This window comes from Tyto alba, unplaced genomic scaffold (assembly GCF_018691265.1).
Source record: "Tyto alba isolate M040663 unplaced genomic scaffold, T.alba_DEE_v4.0 Super-Scaffold_9, whole genome shotgun sequence".
NCBI lineage: Eukaryota > Metazoa > Chordata > Aves > Strigiformes > Tytonidae > Tyto > Tyto alba.
Window position 1 is genome coordinate 13,515,682 of NW_024881330.1, and position 15,030 is coordinate 13,530,711.

The 15,030-nt window shown below is 45.5% G+C and overlaps 1 protein-coding gene and 1 non-coding gene across 5 annotated transcripts; one reads left to right on the top strand and one right to left on the bottom strand.

Annotated features, from left to right (window-relative positions):
• Nucleotides 1-457: 457 nt before the first annotated feature.
• On the bottom strand, nucleotides 458-14,265 carry FAM83A (family with sequence similarity 83 member A). Of its 4 annotated transcripts, none has more exons than XM_032999688.2 (5): nucleotides 13,129-14,265; nucleotides 12,291-12,900; nucleotides 9,288-9,455; nucleotides 7,670-7,794; nucleotides 458-2,653 (listed from the first exon to the last, which is right to left on the bottom strand). In XM_032999688.2, exons 2-5 carry the CDS (start codon nucleotides 12,864-12,866, stop codon nucleotides 2,104-2,106), a joined length of 1,419 nt encoding a protein of 472 aa, XP_032855579.1. In that variant the 5' UTR covers nucleotides 12,867-12,900; nucleotides 13,129-14,265; the 3' UTR covers nucleotides 458-2,103. The 4 variants fall into 4 exon arrangements, with proteins under 4 accessions (XP_032855579.1, XP_032855580.1, XP_032855578.1 ...); XM_032999689.2 differs by having other exon boundaries at nucleotides 13,090-14,265; XM_032999687.2 differs by having other exon boundaries at nucleotides 12,987-14,265.
• Nucleotides 14,266-14,862: 597 nt separating this feature from the next.
• Nucleotides 14,863-14,935, top strand: TRNAM-CAU. Its single transcript has one exon. It is a non-coding gene; the product is annotated as a tRNA-Met (tRNA).
• Nucleotides 14,936-15,030: the final 95 nt, after the last annotated feature.

The following is a 15,030-nucleotide window of genomic DNA, read 5'->3' on the forward strand; positions in this document are numbered from 1 at the left end:
TCCCAGTACTCCTTCTGAGTTATTAGCTTGTGCCTTACCTACTTTTCATTAGCTGTGTTCTCCAAAACTTCTGTAGGCAAACTATCTTGCCCCATGGAGATGAGAAGCGCTCCTTCATGGATTTCGTGGGTCGTGACCTGAGGAAATGAAGGCTTCAGCAGTAGTGGTCTACAAACTTCTCCCCATATCCCCCTCTGTGCCACCCCCAGATGGGCCACAACAGGATCAGGGAACTGATCTAAATTTAGAAGAAAATCTTAATTAGGCTGGGGGTACACGTATGTTTAATTCTGTTCCTGTTGATTTCAGAAGAGAAAAAATGTGTTTCCTTTTCGCTTGGGCTCTCCCTGGAGGGAACTCATTTAGCTTTTGGAAGAGAAGAGAGTAAGGTGCACAAGTCAAGAGAATATGAAGGAACAAAATGACTCTCAAAGGGATTTTAATGAAAGTCTTCTCTTTTATTTGAATGGTTGCCATATTTAGATAATTAAGTCGAATCATCACAGGAATGAAAATCAACTTTCCCTTCTTCCCAAGGAACCCCCAAAATGTTGCTCTGTACAGAATTTACAATTATATGCAATAGTTTATAGTTATTCTGGACTCCAAAACTTGGTATCACAGGTAAAAACATCACACCAAAGCTAGAGCAGGATGTGTCCATCCTGTACCTTTCATAATGTTCTGTAAACTTTACCAGTATACTTTCAACATGACTGCTCTTCCAAGGATGAGAGACTTTCCTCACCTGAGATCTTGCTGCTGCATACAATTTTCATCATCCACAGCCTAAAGAATTAAACTGTATTCCTTTCTGAGCAGGTGAGAAGTCAGGCAAAATGGGCCAGATGTGCAAATGCATTTAGGTTTCTGTTTTCTGTTGGAGTCAGATGGAGGATGATATAACACAGGTATATGAAAATAAGGTACTAATAAATCAACAGCTCTTAGGCATCTAGTAACTTTGGGATTGGATGAAAATCCTTTGTTTCATGAGTTTTCTTACTATTTTTTGCCTTGGACTTACAGAAGCTTCCTTTGTTTTCATGGATTATTCGGCAGAAAACTTTTCTGTTTTGGTTCAAGCTTCTGAAGCTCTGTAACTTCCTCTCTAATTGTATTCAATGGGCACTATAGACACCCATTTTCTCTTTAAAAATTAGAAACCTTGAAGAACTCTGAAATAAAACATCATTATCTCTAATTTAATGTTCAATCAAATGACCACTGAGAGGATTTTTAAGATCCATGTGCTATTAAATGGATTGGATTTCAGTCCTGGCGTGTTACTAGTAGGACTTTGCTTCTTTACTCAGCTTCATTTTCCAGTGTGAACCTACACAGCTGCTCTGCAATAAGGAAAACTGCTCTGAGCTGGTGGGACTGGAGGTTTGTAACAAAGGGTGCTGGAACGCACCCCTGCTGCTAATGAGCAGAAGTGAGCACACGGTGGCTGCAAGATGTCCTCTGTCACCTGAGCACTCGGTCTCGGCCCACGTCCCGGTCAGCAGGGCCCTTCCTAGGAACCTCACAAACAGATGTCCTTGCTGCACATTTAATCAGAAAGCTCAGACAGCGCGGTGGTAGAAACTGTGCTTCCCCATCAGCCCTAAAGGAGTCCTCCTAAATCAAGATTAAGGTGCAATGACAGCACAAAGGTAGACTGCTTCTGCCAGCATCGCCTCAGTTTGGCACGTAAATAGCTGCCTTCAGTCTCCTTATGCAAGTGCATAAAAACCCGTAGTAATAAAGCTTGACTTCCCCACTTTCAGGTGCCTGGCCATGTGAAAAACAGCAACTGCCTAAATCTGCTGCTACACACATACGCTACCAAGGGCAGGTGACAGGCAGCAGCAGTGTTGCACTGTGAGAAGCATTATTTAGATGTGTTCTTCCTGGAACTGTGATGCACCCGAGGTTTACATGGTAGCAGGTCTGGCTTTTTAATTAGGGAAATGAAGCATCCATAAGCAGCAAAACAAAACAAGAGGCTTGAAATCATCCTCATTTTGTATTATACAGAATTTCTATATTCATCAGCACACAAGTGATTGCTAAACAGGTCCTCGCTACATTTACTTGCAATTCAAAACAAGCTGGTCATTATGCAAACAGGTTAGCTTTGTGGAGGCATCTCCAGGGTGAGCTTAACCCTGTCCTGTTCGGTTCCTCTTGTCTAAGTCTTATAGGCCTGTAAATGTTCATGTTGTTATACAGAACTGCGGAGTTATCGGCCACGTAGTGCGGCTGATGATAGTAGTTAGCCTGGATGGCCGCCTGCGGCGCCGGGGGTGTGAATGAGACATAGCTCTGGATGGAGTTAACTCTATGGAGCGGTGACTGGGGGACAAAGTTGCTGCTGAATATGAGAGTTCTTGGGGTTTGCTTGGTGTGGTGGGTGCTGCCGGCTGAGAGGCTGCTGAAGGGGTCGGAAAGAGTGTTAGCGCTTCCCTCGTTGCTGTAGGGGAGGCTGCGCGGGGGGGCCCAGCTCTTGCTGAACAGGAAGGGCATGGTGCGCGGTGGAGACTTGGGTCCCCTCACCGGCTTGGACAGCGCGTAAAGGTGTCGGAATTCTTCATCAAACAGCTCCACCACTTGACCCGTGAACTTGGAGAGGAGGTTGCGGTGAACCTGGCCGCATAACCACGTGAAGCTGGAAGGAGAGACAAGGTAAGGGTCAGCGTTAACGTCAGCCCTTAGGAACTGGCGATCCCCGCAGGGGCGGTGCGAAAGGCAGATGTGTTTCACTGCTGAAGCTTCTTCCCTAAACACAAGACGAAGATGGTGTCGCAGCTGAGTTTCAGGTCAGTTCACATCAATGCCCTCTGACTTGGACCAAGCGTTGTTACTGCAGCTGCCTTGAAAACCTTAAAGAAACCTTGTAAACTTATACAACCTCCTAAAGGGAGTGGCGATCCAGATCCCCTGCGGAACTACATGTCAGAATCAATACCCGAGGTCTGGGCGTCTGTTCCGTGGAAAGGAGTTTAGACCCCTCCTCTGGGTACCTCTCTTCCACGCACGATGCTTAAATTCAGGTCCTACCGTGTCTTGTCTGCACACACATAAATTGCACCTTCCGTGCCAGCTGGTAACTCTCACCCACTCCAAACTGGCATTAGAAAGACTAACGAAAAATAAGTGTCCTTTGTTTTCATTCTGCCATGCTTTTTCTGCATTGGTCAAGAGACACACATAAAAACCCAACCTCCCCGTCACATCCCACTCCCATAAAACAAACTGCCACACCTAAAAAATGCTTATTTTCTTTACTACAGAAAAAATGAAATTATAAATATTTCCTGCAGCCTTTCCAAAAATAAAAATACTACTTTGCTATAAAGTAAGGGAGAAACACCGCACTAGTTTTCATTCTGGTAGTCCAGAGACACACCTTAGGACACCCCATAGCTTTTTAAAAGATTTTGCTTTTATGTGCTTCCCTGATCCACTTGGCAAACATAAATTTGTGCTCTTTTACAAAACCACAAGCCAGCTTGATTGTGCTGCGTAGGCTGCCTTGTCTGAACAGCAGCAGCATCAATAAAACGAGCATAGTTGAGAGAATGAAATGTAATTACTCCCTGAGCTGACCGGGGCTCGAGGTGTACAGCAGAAGATTCAGGGCAGCATTGGATTTGAACCTGAGGTTATTCCCTGTTGGCAAAACTCTGCCCTGGCTATTCCTGCGTGACTTTATTAGCTACGCTGGATTTGCACAAGGCCTGTTGAGAGCCAGATTTGGCTGTAGGTGTGTGCACTTTAAATCGTGTTCTTGTCATGTTTTGACAAAACTCCTGTGAAACTCAGTGGGACTGACAGCCCGAGCTGACACTAAGGGAATAAAAACAGATGATTTACATCTGCCCGCCTGGAGCATTCCTAAAGAGGGCTGGATTTGGGGCATACAGTGGTTTTACACTGTTGCTTCAGGAGCAAGGGGAAGAGTGAAGAAATCACTAATTCAGTGATGCCAGGCAATCCTACAATATACACTGTATGTTTTATGATTGGACATGAAAATATACGGTAAGTTACTAGAATAGAGGTACTCCTCATCCACTATTGTTCAAATCATTCTATAAATATGGACAAGACCTTGGGAGCCGAGGTAAACAGCACAGCAAGGTACCTCCCTGCCGCATGGGTAACATCTGCTGTGCTAGCTCAGTGTTGCCTTTAGTCACTAAGAAGCACTTGCTAAACCTTTGCATGTCCTTTGTCTAACTGTTAAGGAGACAAGCCAGGAACAAACACAAAAACATACGCAATTAGTCTGGGAAATCTACACTGAAGGTTACATACTTGTGAAAGGGCTGAGGTGTGGAGTAGTAGGTTTATACTTGATGTGCTAGAGATATATCGAGTTCATAAAAGAAAACGTAGAGAGAAATAAAAAATACACTTGTAAATGGCTTTTAAAAACCCAACAAAATCAGAGGAAAAAACCTTCTGCGCCCAATTTTGATAATTCACTCCCACATAGAACTTCCTGCAGTACCTGATGGACAGATACTCATTTGTGGCTCATCGATCTTATCTGTAACCCTTGTAAGCAGAGAAAGTTGGATCCAATTAATAGCCCAAAGATTCTCCATGGACTGATGGAAAATGGGTCAGCTGTAAAGTAACAGGGTGGGACCCGTGTGATTTTAGACAAATGTTTGTGGACTTCATGTAGTGAGTCACAGAGATTTACATCCTGTGCACTTTGCTGAAGAACGAAGCAGAACTTGACATAAAGACTTAACAGGTTTTCATTGGCTTCATTCTAAGAGGAAATTCATTGTTTAGGTTTTAGGCCCTGTTTTACTCTAGTTTACAATTCTGAGCGCTCTTTTGGGAAAGGCTCAGAGAAAGTTGTTATTGTCACTATCTGCCCAGAAGGATCATTTTTCTACAAGGCCTCTTTGAGTGAAGCACATCAGAAAGAACAGAAAGCACAAAGAAGTACTGCCTAGCTTGGGGCCAACGCTGTATCACAAATTTGGTCATTAATAGATACTTTGCAGCTGTCTTTCCAGGGCTTTGTCCCAAACCCTATGTTGTGTTCTGTATCCTCTCATTTTTGATTGTCTGACTTACAACCCACTTCTGTCCAATCTGCATTTGCACTGGACTCATTTTTTTCTGAGTGTTCTCTCCGCATTACTGCGGCTGCAGTTTGTTAGGGCTGCTCTCATCCCTTATGCTCACAGCACTGCAGTAACATGCAGCGTTACCCACATTTAATCTGAAGCGGAAGGACTGGGATTTTCAGCTGAGTTCAGGTTTGAATTAAAATACATGTTAGTGTTGCCTGCTGGTGGGATAACCTCTGCGTGAGAACCCTGCCCCAGCTGAACTGATGCTCTTGGCAAAGCATCCCCGTGTGAGAGGTTAGATCCTGGCTCTGAAGAGGCCAGTGGCTCTCACAGTGACAGCCAGGGAGGTGCTCAGCTGCCCCTGAGGATCAGGGTCTATGCTTTCTGCTGTTCTCATTTTGCCTTCTTTAAGGAGCACTGAGTTCATGCACTATCTGACTTCAAATTAATTTAAAAAAAAAAAAGGAATAACATAGTTCTCATACGATGGGGTTGAGTAACACAGGGACAGCAAAAAGAAGTACTGCATCCTAACCCACACCGTAGATATTGGCAGTAAAAATCGAGAGGAAAACTGTAACTTAAAACACTTACTCATGCCTGCACTTGTGCAGACACATGGCTGGAACAGCCTTCAGAAGCTTCTCGGCTCCTGTATGCCCTGTGCAGCAGGACCATGCTTACCCACACTGACCAAGCAATGGCTTTTTAATGTGGTTTTAAAACCCGCTCCAGAGCAGTAGATGCCACAGACTCAGTGGTGGTTCCTTTGCCTCTAACTAGTTGCCAGTTTCAGTCCTCTTTATTGTCCATTAAGCAAATGTATTTTGTCCCCAAATACTCTAGGTAGAAACAGTGAGCCAGGGTTCCTTTTAAAACAGTATGTCCTGAAGGGCTATTTTATTTCCTCAGCCAGTTCCCCCCACTGCTATTACAGTCATGCAGAGCACAGCATTTAGATGACATTTGCTGTTATATTAGTTTTAAGATCTTTTGTATTAGTTTTAAGGTCTATTCCAGTCTGATTTCCAGCAAATTCATTGCAGAGGAGTTTCAGTCTGTTTTACTCAACATCATTCTTGTTATACTTGAAGAGGTTGGTGGGTAAGGTTTAGGGATAATAGAAAACTTTCAGATTAATAAAGCAAGAGCTAGCATGCCTACAAAAATGCCACATACTGACAACGAGCTATAACCCATGTGAATCTGCAGACTGGTGCTGAGCATGCTGAAATTAAATAGTATATGGATTTGTTCCTCACCACTCTCTCTGCTTGCTCGCCGGGTAGGGGATTATGTAGTTTGACAAGGCTCTTGAGGTTACAAGATATTGCAACAGCAGTAGAAAATGACAGAAGTGACTCTGCACAGGACTTTGAGGGGTTTTCTTTTTTTTTTTTTTTTTTAGTATTGAAAAGAGAAGACAAAAGGAAGCTTCTTGGCTAGAGAAAACAGATATTCTTCTGTCCCTCTTTTCCCCACACATCCTTCACTTCTAGTATCTATACAAATCTGCTGCTGCATTTCTACATATCTTTGTTGAGGGATTAAAAAAAACTGAAAGAACAAGAAACCTACAGAGCGGCCAGTAAAAAGCCCGACTGAGTATTCTCTCATTTTGGTCTGATGGATCTTTTGAAAACTGGATGCTGCCTCTGTGGACAGCTGAGCTCCTGCAGCCTACACTAACCCTACCTATTCAACTTTACCTTTGTTACTACAGTTATGTAATCTTCCTGGTGACATAGTTTTATCGGACTAGAGGCATTTAAGCTTCCAAATCATAAACCGGGATTAAGAAAAACAATCTCATCATTTTAATTAAATAATCACCTCTTGTCTTTTTGTATCTGGAGTTCTACGATACACTCAATCATTTATGAAGCTTATCTATGTAGCCATGAGGCTTAGGAACTTCATTTATTTGATGCAAGCTCAGAGTCCCCTGAAATTCCATGACTGGAGGATCTTAGATCTTAATTAAAAACCCAGTTGTTGAGATGCTACATCCTCTACCTGAAATAATTATAGCAGCACAAAAGTGGAGAGTTACAGACTCAGCTCACGAAAAAGAAAAAAGGGAAAACAAAAATGCAAGGTACAACAGTCACGTAGACACATACTGCCTGCCTGTTAATGAAACACAAGAAAGAACAGTAAGTCTCTGAAGTATTTCTGTTTTACCTTTAATCACTAAACTTGTCATATGGAGAACAAATCCTCAGATAAGCTGAGTGACACTTGCTACATTAAGGGATCTCGAGGGAGATGGAGATGTATCATGTCTCACGATCACAGCATCTGAGGACCCAAACAATGAGGAAAGCATAATATTACACTACACACATTTCTAGTTCTCCAGGGCTGCACTGGCAAAGTTGTTTACATTAGTTTCTGGGTATTTAAATTAAGTACCACACTCCATAAAAAACTAACATCATTTTTAAAGCAATGGATCATTGAAAAATGGCACGTATTTGAAAACGAGGGGATTTTGTTCAAAAATAACTTCTCACCCATACAAAACTTTCCATGGCACTTTTTTGTGAAGACACCTAGACATGAACTGCAATGGCTTATCTTACCTGTAAGAGCCAGAAAGCACATATCTCCAGTCAGAAATAAGAAATTTTTCTTGTATTTGTCCTGAAAATTTCCTGCCTGATTTGGCACAGTAAACTTCTCCAGTAACACTGCGGACTGAAATATTCTGTAAATAAATAATAAAAAGAAGAACGGAGTAAATTATATCTTTTTAAAATTAAAAATCAGCAGGAAAGGGCCCTTTCCCCCCAGTGCCTTTAGCTCTTCACTTCCCCAATGTGTGTTATGATTTCTGCATGGCCTCTCCAATGTTATATTTGAAGGTCTGGGGCTAGAGAAAACCTAGCCAAGTTCTGTCACCTGCACAGGGCTACTTGTTTCAACGGGGATATACACCCGCGTGGAAATTCATGCAGCTGGAGCTGTGCTGTGTTACAATAACTGATGCTACCCCAGCCAAAACGAGTAAGAGATGTGTCCATAGCTGAGAGCAGACTGTTACCTCCGCTGACACCCCAACAAGAATTTGCTCTCGCTGTAAGCTCTTGTTTTATGTTGACTATGGCACAATACAGCAGGGCAAAACCTCTGCTCTTCCAATCCATCCGGGCCTGCAAGGACATGCTGCTTTTCTGGTGCAGCCCAGACGAACGCCGTCCTGCAGGATCAGATGCAAGCACACGTGTGAGCAGAGGAGCAGGTCAGTGCGGCCCATGCGATGCTCTGCACTGTCCTTGTACCAGAGCAAGGGCACTGAGACACCCAGACCTGCCTCTGCTGTCCATACACACACTTTGTGGAATCAAGGCCTCGGTAAATGAGTGGCACCAAGGATTTGGCTCACACACTGTTGAAGCCTCTGTATTGTAGCAGCATACTCACAATAAATAGCACAGGCTTGTTCTTTGTAAGGAGTGGGGCTTTACAGACATGCAAACACTGTTATAAGCATGTTTTTTAATTTTAGTTTCTTTGTACATTTGGGGTGGAATTCAGCTGTTGAAACACAGGTGCCTGGTGCCCTCAGGTCTGCCTGCCCTCCAGCTGCCATTCCAGAAGACTGTTGCCCCTGTGGTACCAGCCATCCCCATGAAGATGCCACAGGTGCCCTACAGCATCTCAAGCAACAACTGAAATGGTCCCTAGGAGGTTATTTTTAAGGTCAGTTCGCTCTGGCAGAGGGGAGGGTGGACTAAGCTAACAGCCAGCTAAATTTGAGCCACTACCTTTAGAATAGAGCTTTAACACGTTTTATCAGACACCACCTAGTGCAACCAAGGTATTGCCATGCAAAAGAGTTTTGTGCGCCAGCGACTCGTGGCTGCTGGACCACAGCTGCTGCAGAGTTATTAAACAGAAGCAGTTGTAATGCTTACGTTAGATAACTCTACCTGGGGACTTAAGCTCTGTTTTAAGACTTCATGGCCCAGATTAATTTCATCTAAGGACCTAATGGAAATGCCTTAACTTCCTATAATGTCCATGGGAAAATGTATGCATTTTCAGAGAGGAATTAGGTGTGCTAATGCTCCTCTGGAAAACTCTTACTCCCTTTTAATTACAAGGTGGACTGAACCCAGCATAACCATGCTTCTAGCTCAGAGTGCCTGAAGTTAGGCAGGTGAATCTGAGCCTAAGAGCTTCACAGAGCCACAGTACCTTGAAGAGATCCTCAGCAATCTGCAACTTATCGCACATCTCCGAGAAGAGATTTATATTGCCATGATCAAGCAACAGGTAGACAAACACCATGCGCTTGTTAGCTGCCTCCAGGAGGTCACAGAGAATCTCAGTGTCTGTGAACACATCCATCACGATAGCTAGCACCTAGGGGAAAAAAGCAGAGGCATTAGCAGCATAAATTTACATGACTTAAGGTTGCTTGTGAGGCCACTGAAATGTATTTATTTGTTTTAAAAAAACATTCCAACAAAGACAAATCTTCAGAGGTATATATATGGATATTTCCTCTGGTTTTCTCCCCAAGTTCTCGAATCAATAAATTGATGAGACATGTTGCTTCATTGTTTTATTGCTCCTATAAAGCCAACAAAACACGCAACACATGCACTTCAGTTAAGCTCTTTTAATAAACACAAGATGACCCACGAGTTTGTAGGTGAGATTTCAGCACTAGGAAATATATTGAAGCGCTAATCAGAGAATAATAAGGATGCAGCTGACAGACTGCAGCTCTTGCCAAGCAGCTGACTAGCTTCGTAAGTGACATGCATTTAGCAAGAATCACTGGATGACGCTTTCTCTGTTATGGCTTACACCTGGAACGGTCCTGGCTTTAAATCCTCACTCTGTCGGTGGTGGTGGGGGTGACAGACTGAAACAGCTCCATCTGTTTTGCTTTTTTTAACACTGATTTATAAATTGTTTCAATTCAACCATACATCCATGCTTCCCAATTCACAGCTGGCAGGACAGAGTGTAAAAGTCTCAGGACTGGGCATAGGAGCCCTGACAGCTACTGAAATGCACAGTCTCCAACCAGTGCGAATCAAGGTAACTGTAAATGTGATATAAAACCACTTCTGTACTCTAGCCCCTACGCTCAAGCGTTGGGCATGGCCTCATGGAGGTGCTGGTCTTCACTGACGTCTGCTATTGTTCGTGGAAGGAGTCATTTCCCCAGGGCAATTCGGCCCAGCTAGTACCTGGCGTGTCTTCAGAAGGTGCCTGTTCCTGCACTGACTAGAGAAGGAACCCTTGCACTCTGGATATCATCTTCAACTAAAACAACCTGTACAGTACCTCTGCAGAGTTGTCTTACTAATTGCTTCCAACTTGCACTGAATCTTACTCCAAAGCCTGTGCCCACTGTTGCCAGCGAGTTTATTCCCTTTGCCCCCACAAGGAAATCCCACAAGACTGAGCACATCCTGCATGGCCAGCATCCTGTTCAGGCAAGCCAAATTATTTGCAGAGCAGTGAGGATCCCACACCTTCCTTCTGCTACTAAAGCACGGTGCTTCAGAAAGGGCCTTGCCGGTTCTGGGTAAGTGGCACAATTACATCCAGTACCTCACATTCACACTTACTGTTAACTCATCCTGTCTTAGTTAAATGGCACACTATGCGTCCAGCCTCACTGTGGCTCCAGACCACTCTCTCTAGTACTGCTTTTTCGCTGGCTGTTCCCAATTTGTATTTCTGCACTTGACTTTCCTCTCTTATTTGCAGTACTTCTCATTTTTTTTGCCCAAATTTCATTTTATGATTTGCGCCTATTTCACAGATGTGTTAACATTATAATACTACTCACCAATCCTCTGCAGTCTGATGTTATTCACACACACAGTCTTTATTGTTGTTTAGGTTAATAATGGATATATCAAATACTAGGCTATCCAGGATGGACCCTTATCAAATACTAATTAATAAATGCTGCCATTGAAACTGTACTCAAAAAGCAGTTGTCAAATTTAAACTGTGTGTAAGTGTCGCTCCTGCACCCCCTTGTAATGTAAATTAGATGATTAAGAAGGTCGTGTGAACCATGGATTTATATTACATTTCCCACTTTTTCTCCTATAAGTTTCCTCCCTCCTGAGACAGAAAATTGGCCTGGGTTGATACTTCACTGATGCTTATTTTACTTCCAGAGACATTTCTTCTGTTACTGCATTTTTCTGATGCCGCTAACTTAAAATGACTGATCTATAATTCCCCTGATGTGCTGAGCACTTGTAGCCTTTGACAGGGCAGTTGCCAACGGGGATTCTTCTCCCCTGCCATTACAGTCAGTGTTGTCAGACCCAGCACTTGCCCTTGCAGGAGAATAGAGGGAAGTCTGTAACTGCAGTGGGCTCCGCAGCGTGTGCTGGACACAGCCTGGTTTTGCTCCTGACCATTCCCCTGTGAAGCTGCTAGTGGTGTCTCCAGTTTATACAAAAGGAAAACTCCCAAATTATGGTAAACACAGCCCTGATTTCCCCCCCCCCCCCAGGAAAAAATGGCAGAGGCTTTTTGTCCCACTCCAGCTGTTCAGCTTCTGGTTTCCCAGCGTACAGGCAGCTCCCCTTGCTGCTGGCACACCCCTGCAGCCCCCATCACTGTGTCTGCTGTCAGGGGCATCACCTGCACCTTTCCCACATGCCAAGTTACGCTGTAGAGCCTCCGTATGGAGCCCATGTGGCATTTTTAGTAACACTGACAACATATTAGGGATGAAAGGTCTTTTTTTCTGCATGATTGCCTTCCTCTGGGGATGGCTGCTGGCACACCAGACACACATGCCTTTCTCTGGTCTCCCCTTCACCCACATCGCCCGTGAATCCCCTGAAAGAATTGATGGCTCAGAGCTCGCTTTAGCTAAACTCTTGTTACTGGTGCAATGGTGTGAACAGAACAAACCATCCTGCTGGTGATGCACGAGAAGGGACCCATTTGCTCTGTGGAGTTAATGGGAGTTTAAAAGACAGAATACTTTTTTTTTAAAGTCACCAACATAAAGAGGTGTTGGTGTGAGTACAAAAACAACAAAAAAAAGCACTGCCTATGTTCAACAGTGGGCTCTTTACAGCCACTTTCTAGAGCAAAGCTACACTGCAATGCACAAGGCTGGCTCAGATCAACCACCACATTTACCTGATCTTTTTAAGAGCAGAAAGACAACCAAGTGCAAAGGGAACAGCAATTCTCTCCCCGTACCTGAGTGGTCTTGTTGATGTACCGGCGTATGATGTCTCTAATGTTGCTGTTCTTCTCTGTTTGGAAATACACAGTGGCGGTAGATTTTTCCTTTAAATAGGGCTTCTCTGCTGTAATCCATGTGTGCAGCAGAGCTGGCTCACTGCTGTCAGAAACGGTGGGGAAGTAGGTCCCTGAAGGGAGCGACCCGGCATCGTTCTGCTTTGGTGCAGCCGCCCCGTCGGCAGCCACGGACTCCTGAGCATAATAGGACTCCCTGGTGTTATCCTTGATGTACTGAGCTTCCACTGAGGAGAGGAAATCCACCTCACCCTCTTTGCTTAAAGTTTCGAGGTAGGAGTCTGTCCCACCATCCAGGAAGGCGTCGGTAGCCAACCTTATGCTTTCGTTGTGGCTGAAATCCGCTTTTGTCAACTTAGGGGACTGGTTCTTGATTTCTTCCAGCCTCTTCCTTATCTTGCCCATGTGTTTGGAGTGGCTCATGGCTCTTTGTCGCAGGAGTCGATCTGCCAGGCAGGCACCATGCATATGCGTGGCGCAGGCAGTGCAATCCTCCTTCTTGTTTGGAGACTGCATTCTGGCGTGAAATCGCCTCAGCTGAATTAATTAACTATGAATAAAAATAAAGAGATCTTATTACCTCAGGCAAATTCACACTCCCCGATTTCTTCGGTACAATTATCTTAAAAAAAAAACCTGAAGCTTGCTTCTCAGGTGGTGGTATACTTCAGCAACAATCTGTTTCCAGATGGGACACAAGTGCAAAGCTGATTAGATTGCTTATCTGAGAGGCACCCACCTCACCCCCAGGGCATATGAAGGATTGCAATCCAATTACCAGGGCTGTCTGATTCGGTTGTATTTCCCTTCCTGTCGCATCCTGTGAAATGTGAGTGAGGAAAGCACTCAAGCAAAAGCAGGTAGGCTCCCAAGCATGGTTGCACAATCTTCAAAACAGCTCGAGGCTTCTCTGTCTTCCCATAGTATTCGTTGGGGAGCAAAAACAACTCTGATGTTGAACTGGGACAGAGACATCAGCCATGTCCATGGCTTCAGAACAGTAGAAAGGATCATGGACTCTTGTCTGCACCTACATGCTGCCAGTCAGGCTTAAAAATAGACTTGAACTTCGTCACTGTGTCCCGTTCATAGTATGTTGCTATTAACATAGACGATTCACTCATTTATTTCCTTAAAGCTTTGTGACTACGCCATCCTATTAAAAGAAAAATACCCCTTCCCAAACATCCTGAATATTATGTGGAGGGAGGGTTGTGAGCTGGCCTCAAAGCATCAGAAATACAAACACTCATCACTTGATTGTGCACATTTAGGGCTGTTTGGTTTGGTTTTTTTTTTTTTTTTGTTTTTTTTTTTTTCCTACGCTGCTGCTTCTGGTGTCACGTTGTCCCTGTGGCAGCTCGGCTGCTGTGTCATTAGCAGGATGGAGGTGGAGGTGCAGGTTCGCAGCGGGGTGAGAGGTGCAGTGCCTGCAGGGAGCCAGGCTGACTGGTATGACTGCGCGGGGGTGAGGAGAGGCGGGGTGGGAAGGCACCCTGCCTGAGGTACCCATAAATACCTGTGTGCATGCTTTTATGCAGAGGCACGTGTGACACAGTTTTCTCACGCAGGTTGGGTTTGCTGTCGCCCCACAGAGCTCTGTGTCCGTGCAGGGGTGTGCCATGGCTCCGGAGGGGAGTGCAGGATCAAGGGGACACGCCAGTCTGGGCTCTTGCGCGGGGGTATGGGCTGCTGAAGGCATGTCTGAGTGGGGAGAAGGTCCTGCTGTGCTTGGGAGCACGGACGTCTTCAGGGCCATGCAGAGTGAGACGGGCCCAGTTTTTCCAGGGTAGCTTCCTAGATTCTGCTGTCTGTATCTATGTCACATGCGTTATCGGGGGAAAAAAAAAAAGGAATTATATGTGAGGATGACACAAACATATGAAAAGAGAAAACGGTATGACATTTTTCAGATCTTAATCCTGGAGCCACAGAGGACAGGAAACACACACCTGAGGTCCGAAGAGGCAGGGCACATCCCTGAGCTCCTGGCGTGATTTTAAAAACCACCCCGTCCCTCCTCCCGCCCCCAACATCCACCCACAGCTGTCCGACGCGGACAAAAGTCACTAATTATCTACTGACCTGTTCTGTGCAATTATGCCACCTAATTAACCTGACATGCAAGATTGCGACCTGTCAACGCTGATCAGGGCCTCCCCATGCCCCTCAGGGTTGTCATCCCCCACCCTGGCCAGAGCCAGCGCGGTCACCTCGGCTCCCACACAGTTACTCCACGTCCCACATGGTCACCCCAACGTCCCACACCGCTGTCACCCTGGGGGTCGCTCCCATGTCCCACGCGGTCACCGTGGAGCTTCTCAGCCACCACAAAGCCTCGGCGCCGTCACTGTGGGGGTCCCACACGCCGACTCCGAGGCTCTAGGGGGCTCTTGCGGCGCGGAGGCCGCTCGAACGGCCGGAGGAAGAGAAAGGCCGGGCCGGGCCCCCGCCGCGGGGGCGGGGCCGAGGGGCGCGCTCGAGGGCCAGCGCGGGGAGGTTGCTCGCAGCCGCCTCGTTAGCGCAGTAGGTAGCGCGTCAGTCTCATAATCTGAAGGTCGTGAGTTCGATCCTCACACGGGGCAAAGGCGGGCAGCTCTTTTCCTGCCGGCACTTTTAGCGGCGGCAGAACTGTGACTGACCGACCCCTCGGGTTTGTCGTTTGCTGTCGCGATTTATG

Coding starts and splice junctions, on each gene's coding strand:
- FAM83A (XM_032999688.2), bottom strand. CDS start 12,866: ATGCAGTCTCCAAACAAGAAGGAGGATTGCACTGCCTGCGCCACGCAT. Junction 7,795..9,287: donor TTGCTGAGGATCTCTTCAAG/GTACTGTGGCTC, acceptor ATTTATTTACAG/AATATTTCAGTCCGCAGTGT. Junction 2,654..7,669: donor GTGCTTTCTGGCTCTTACAG/GTAAGATAAGCC, acceptor CTCTCCTTCCAG/CTTCACGTGGTTATGCGGCC.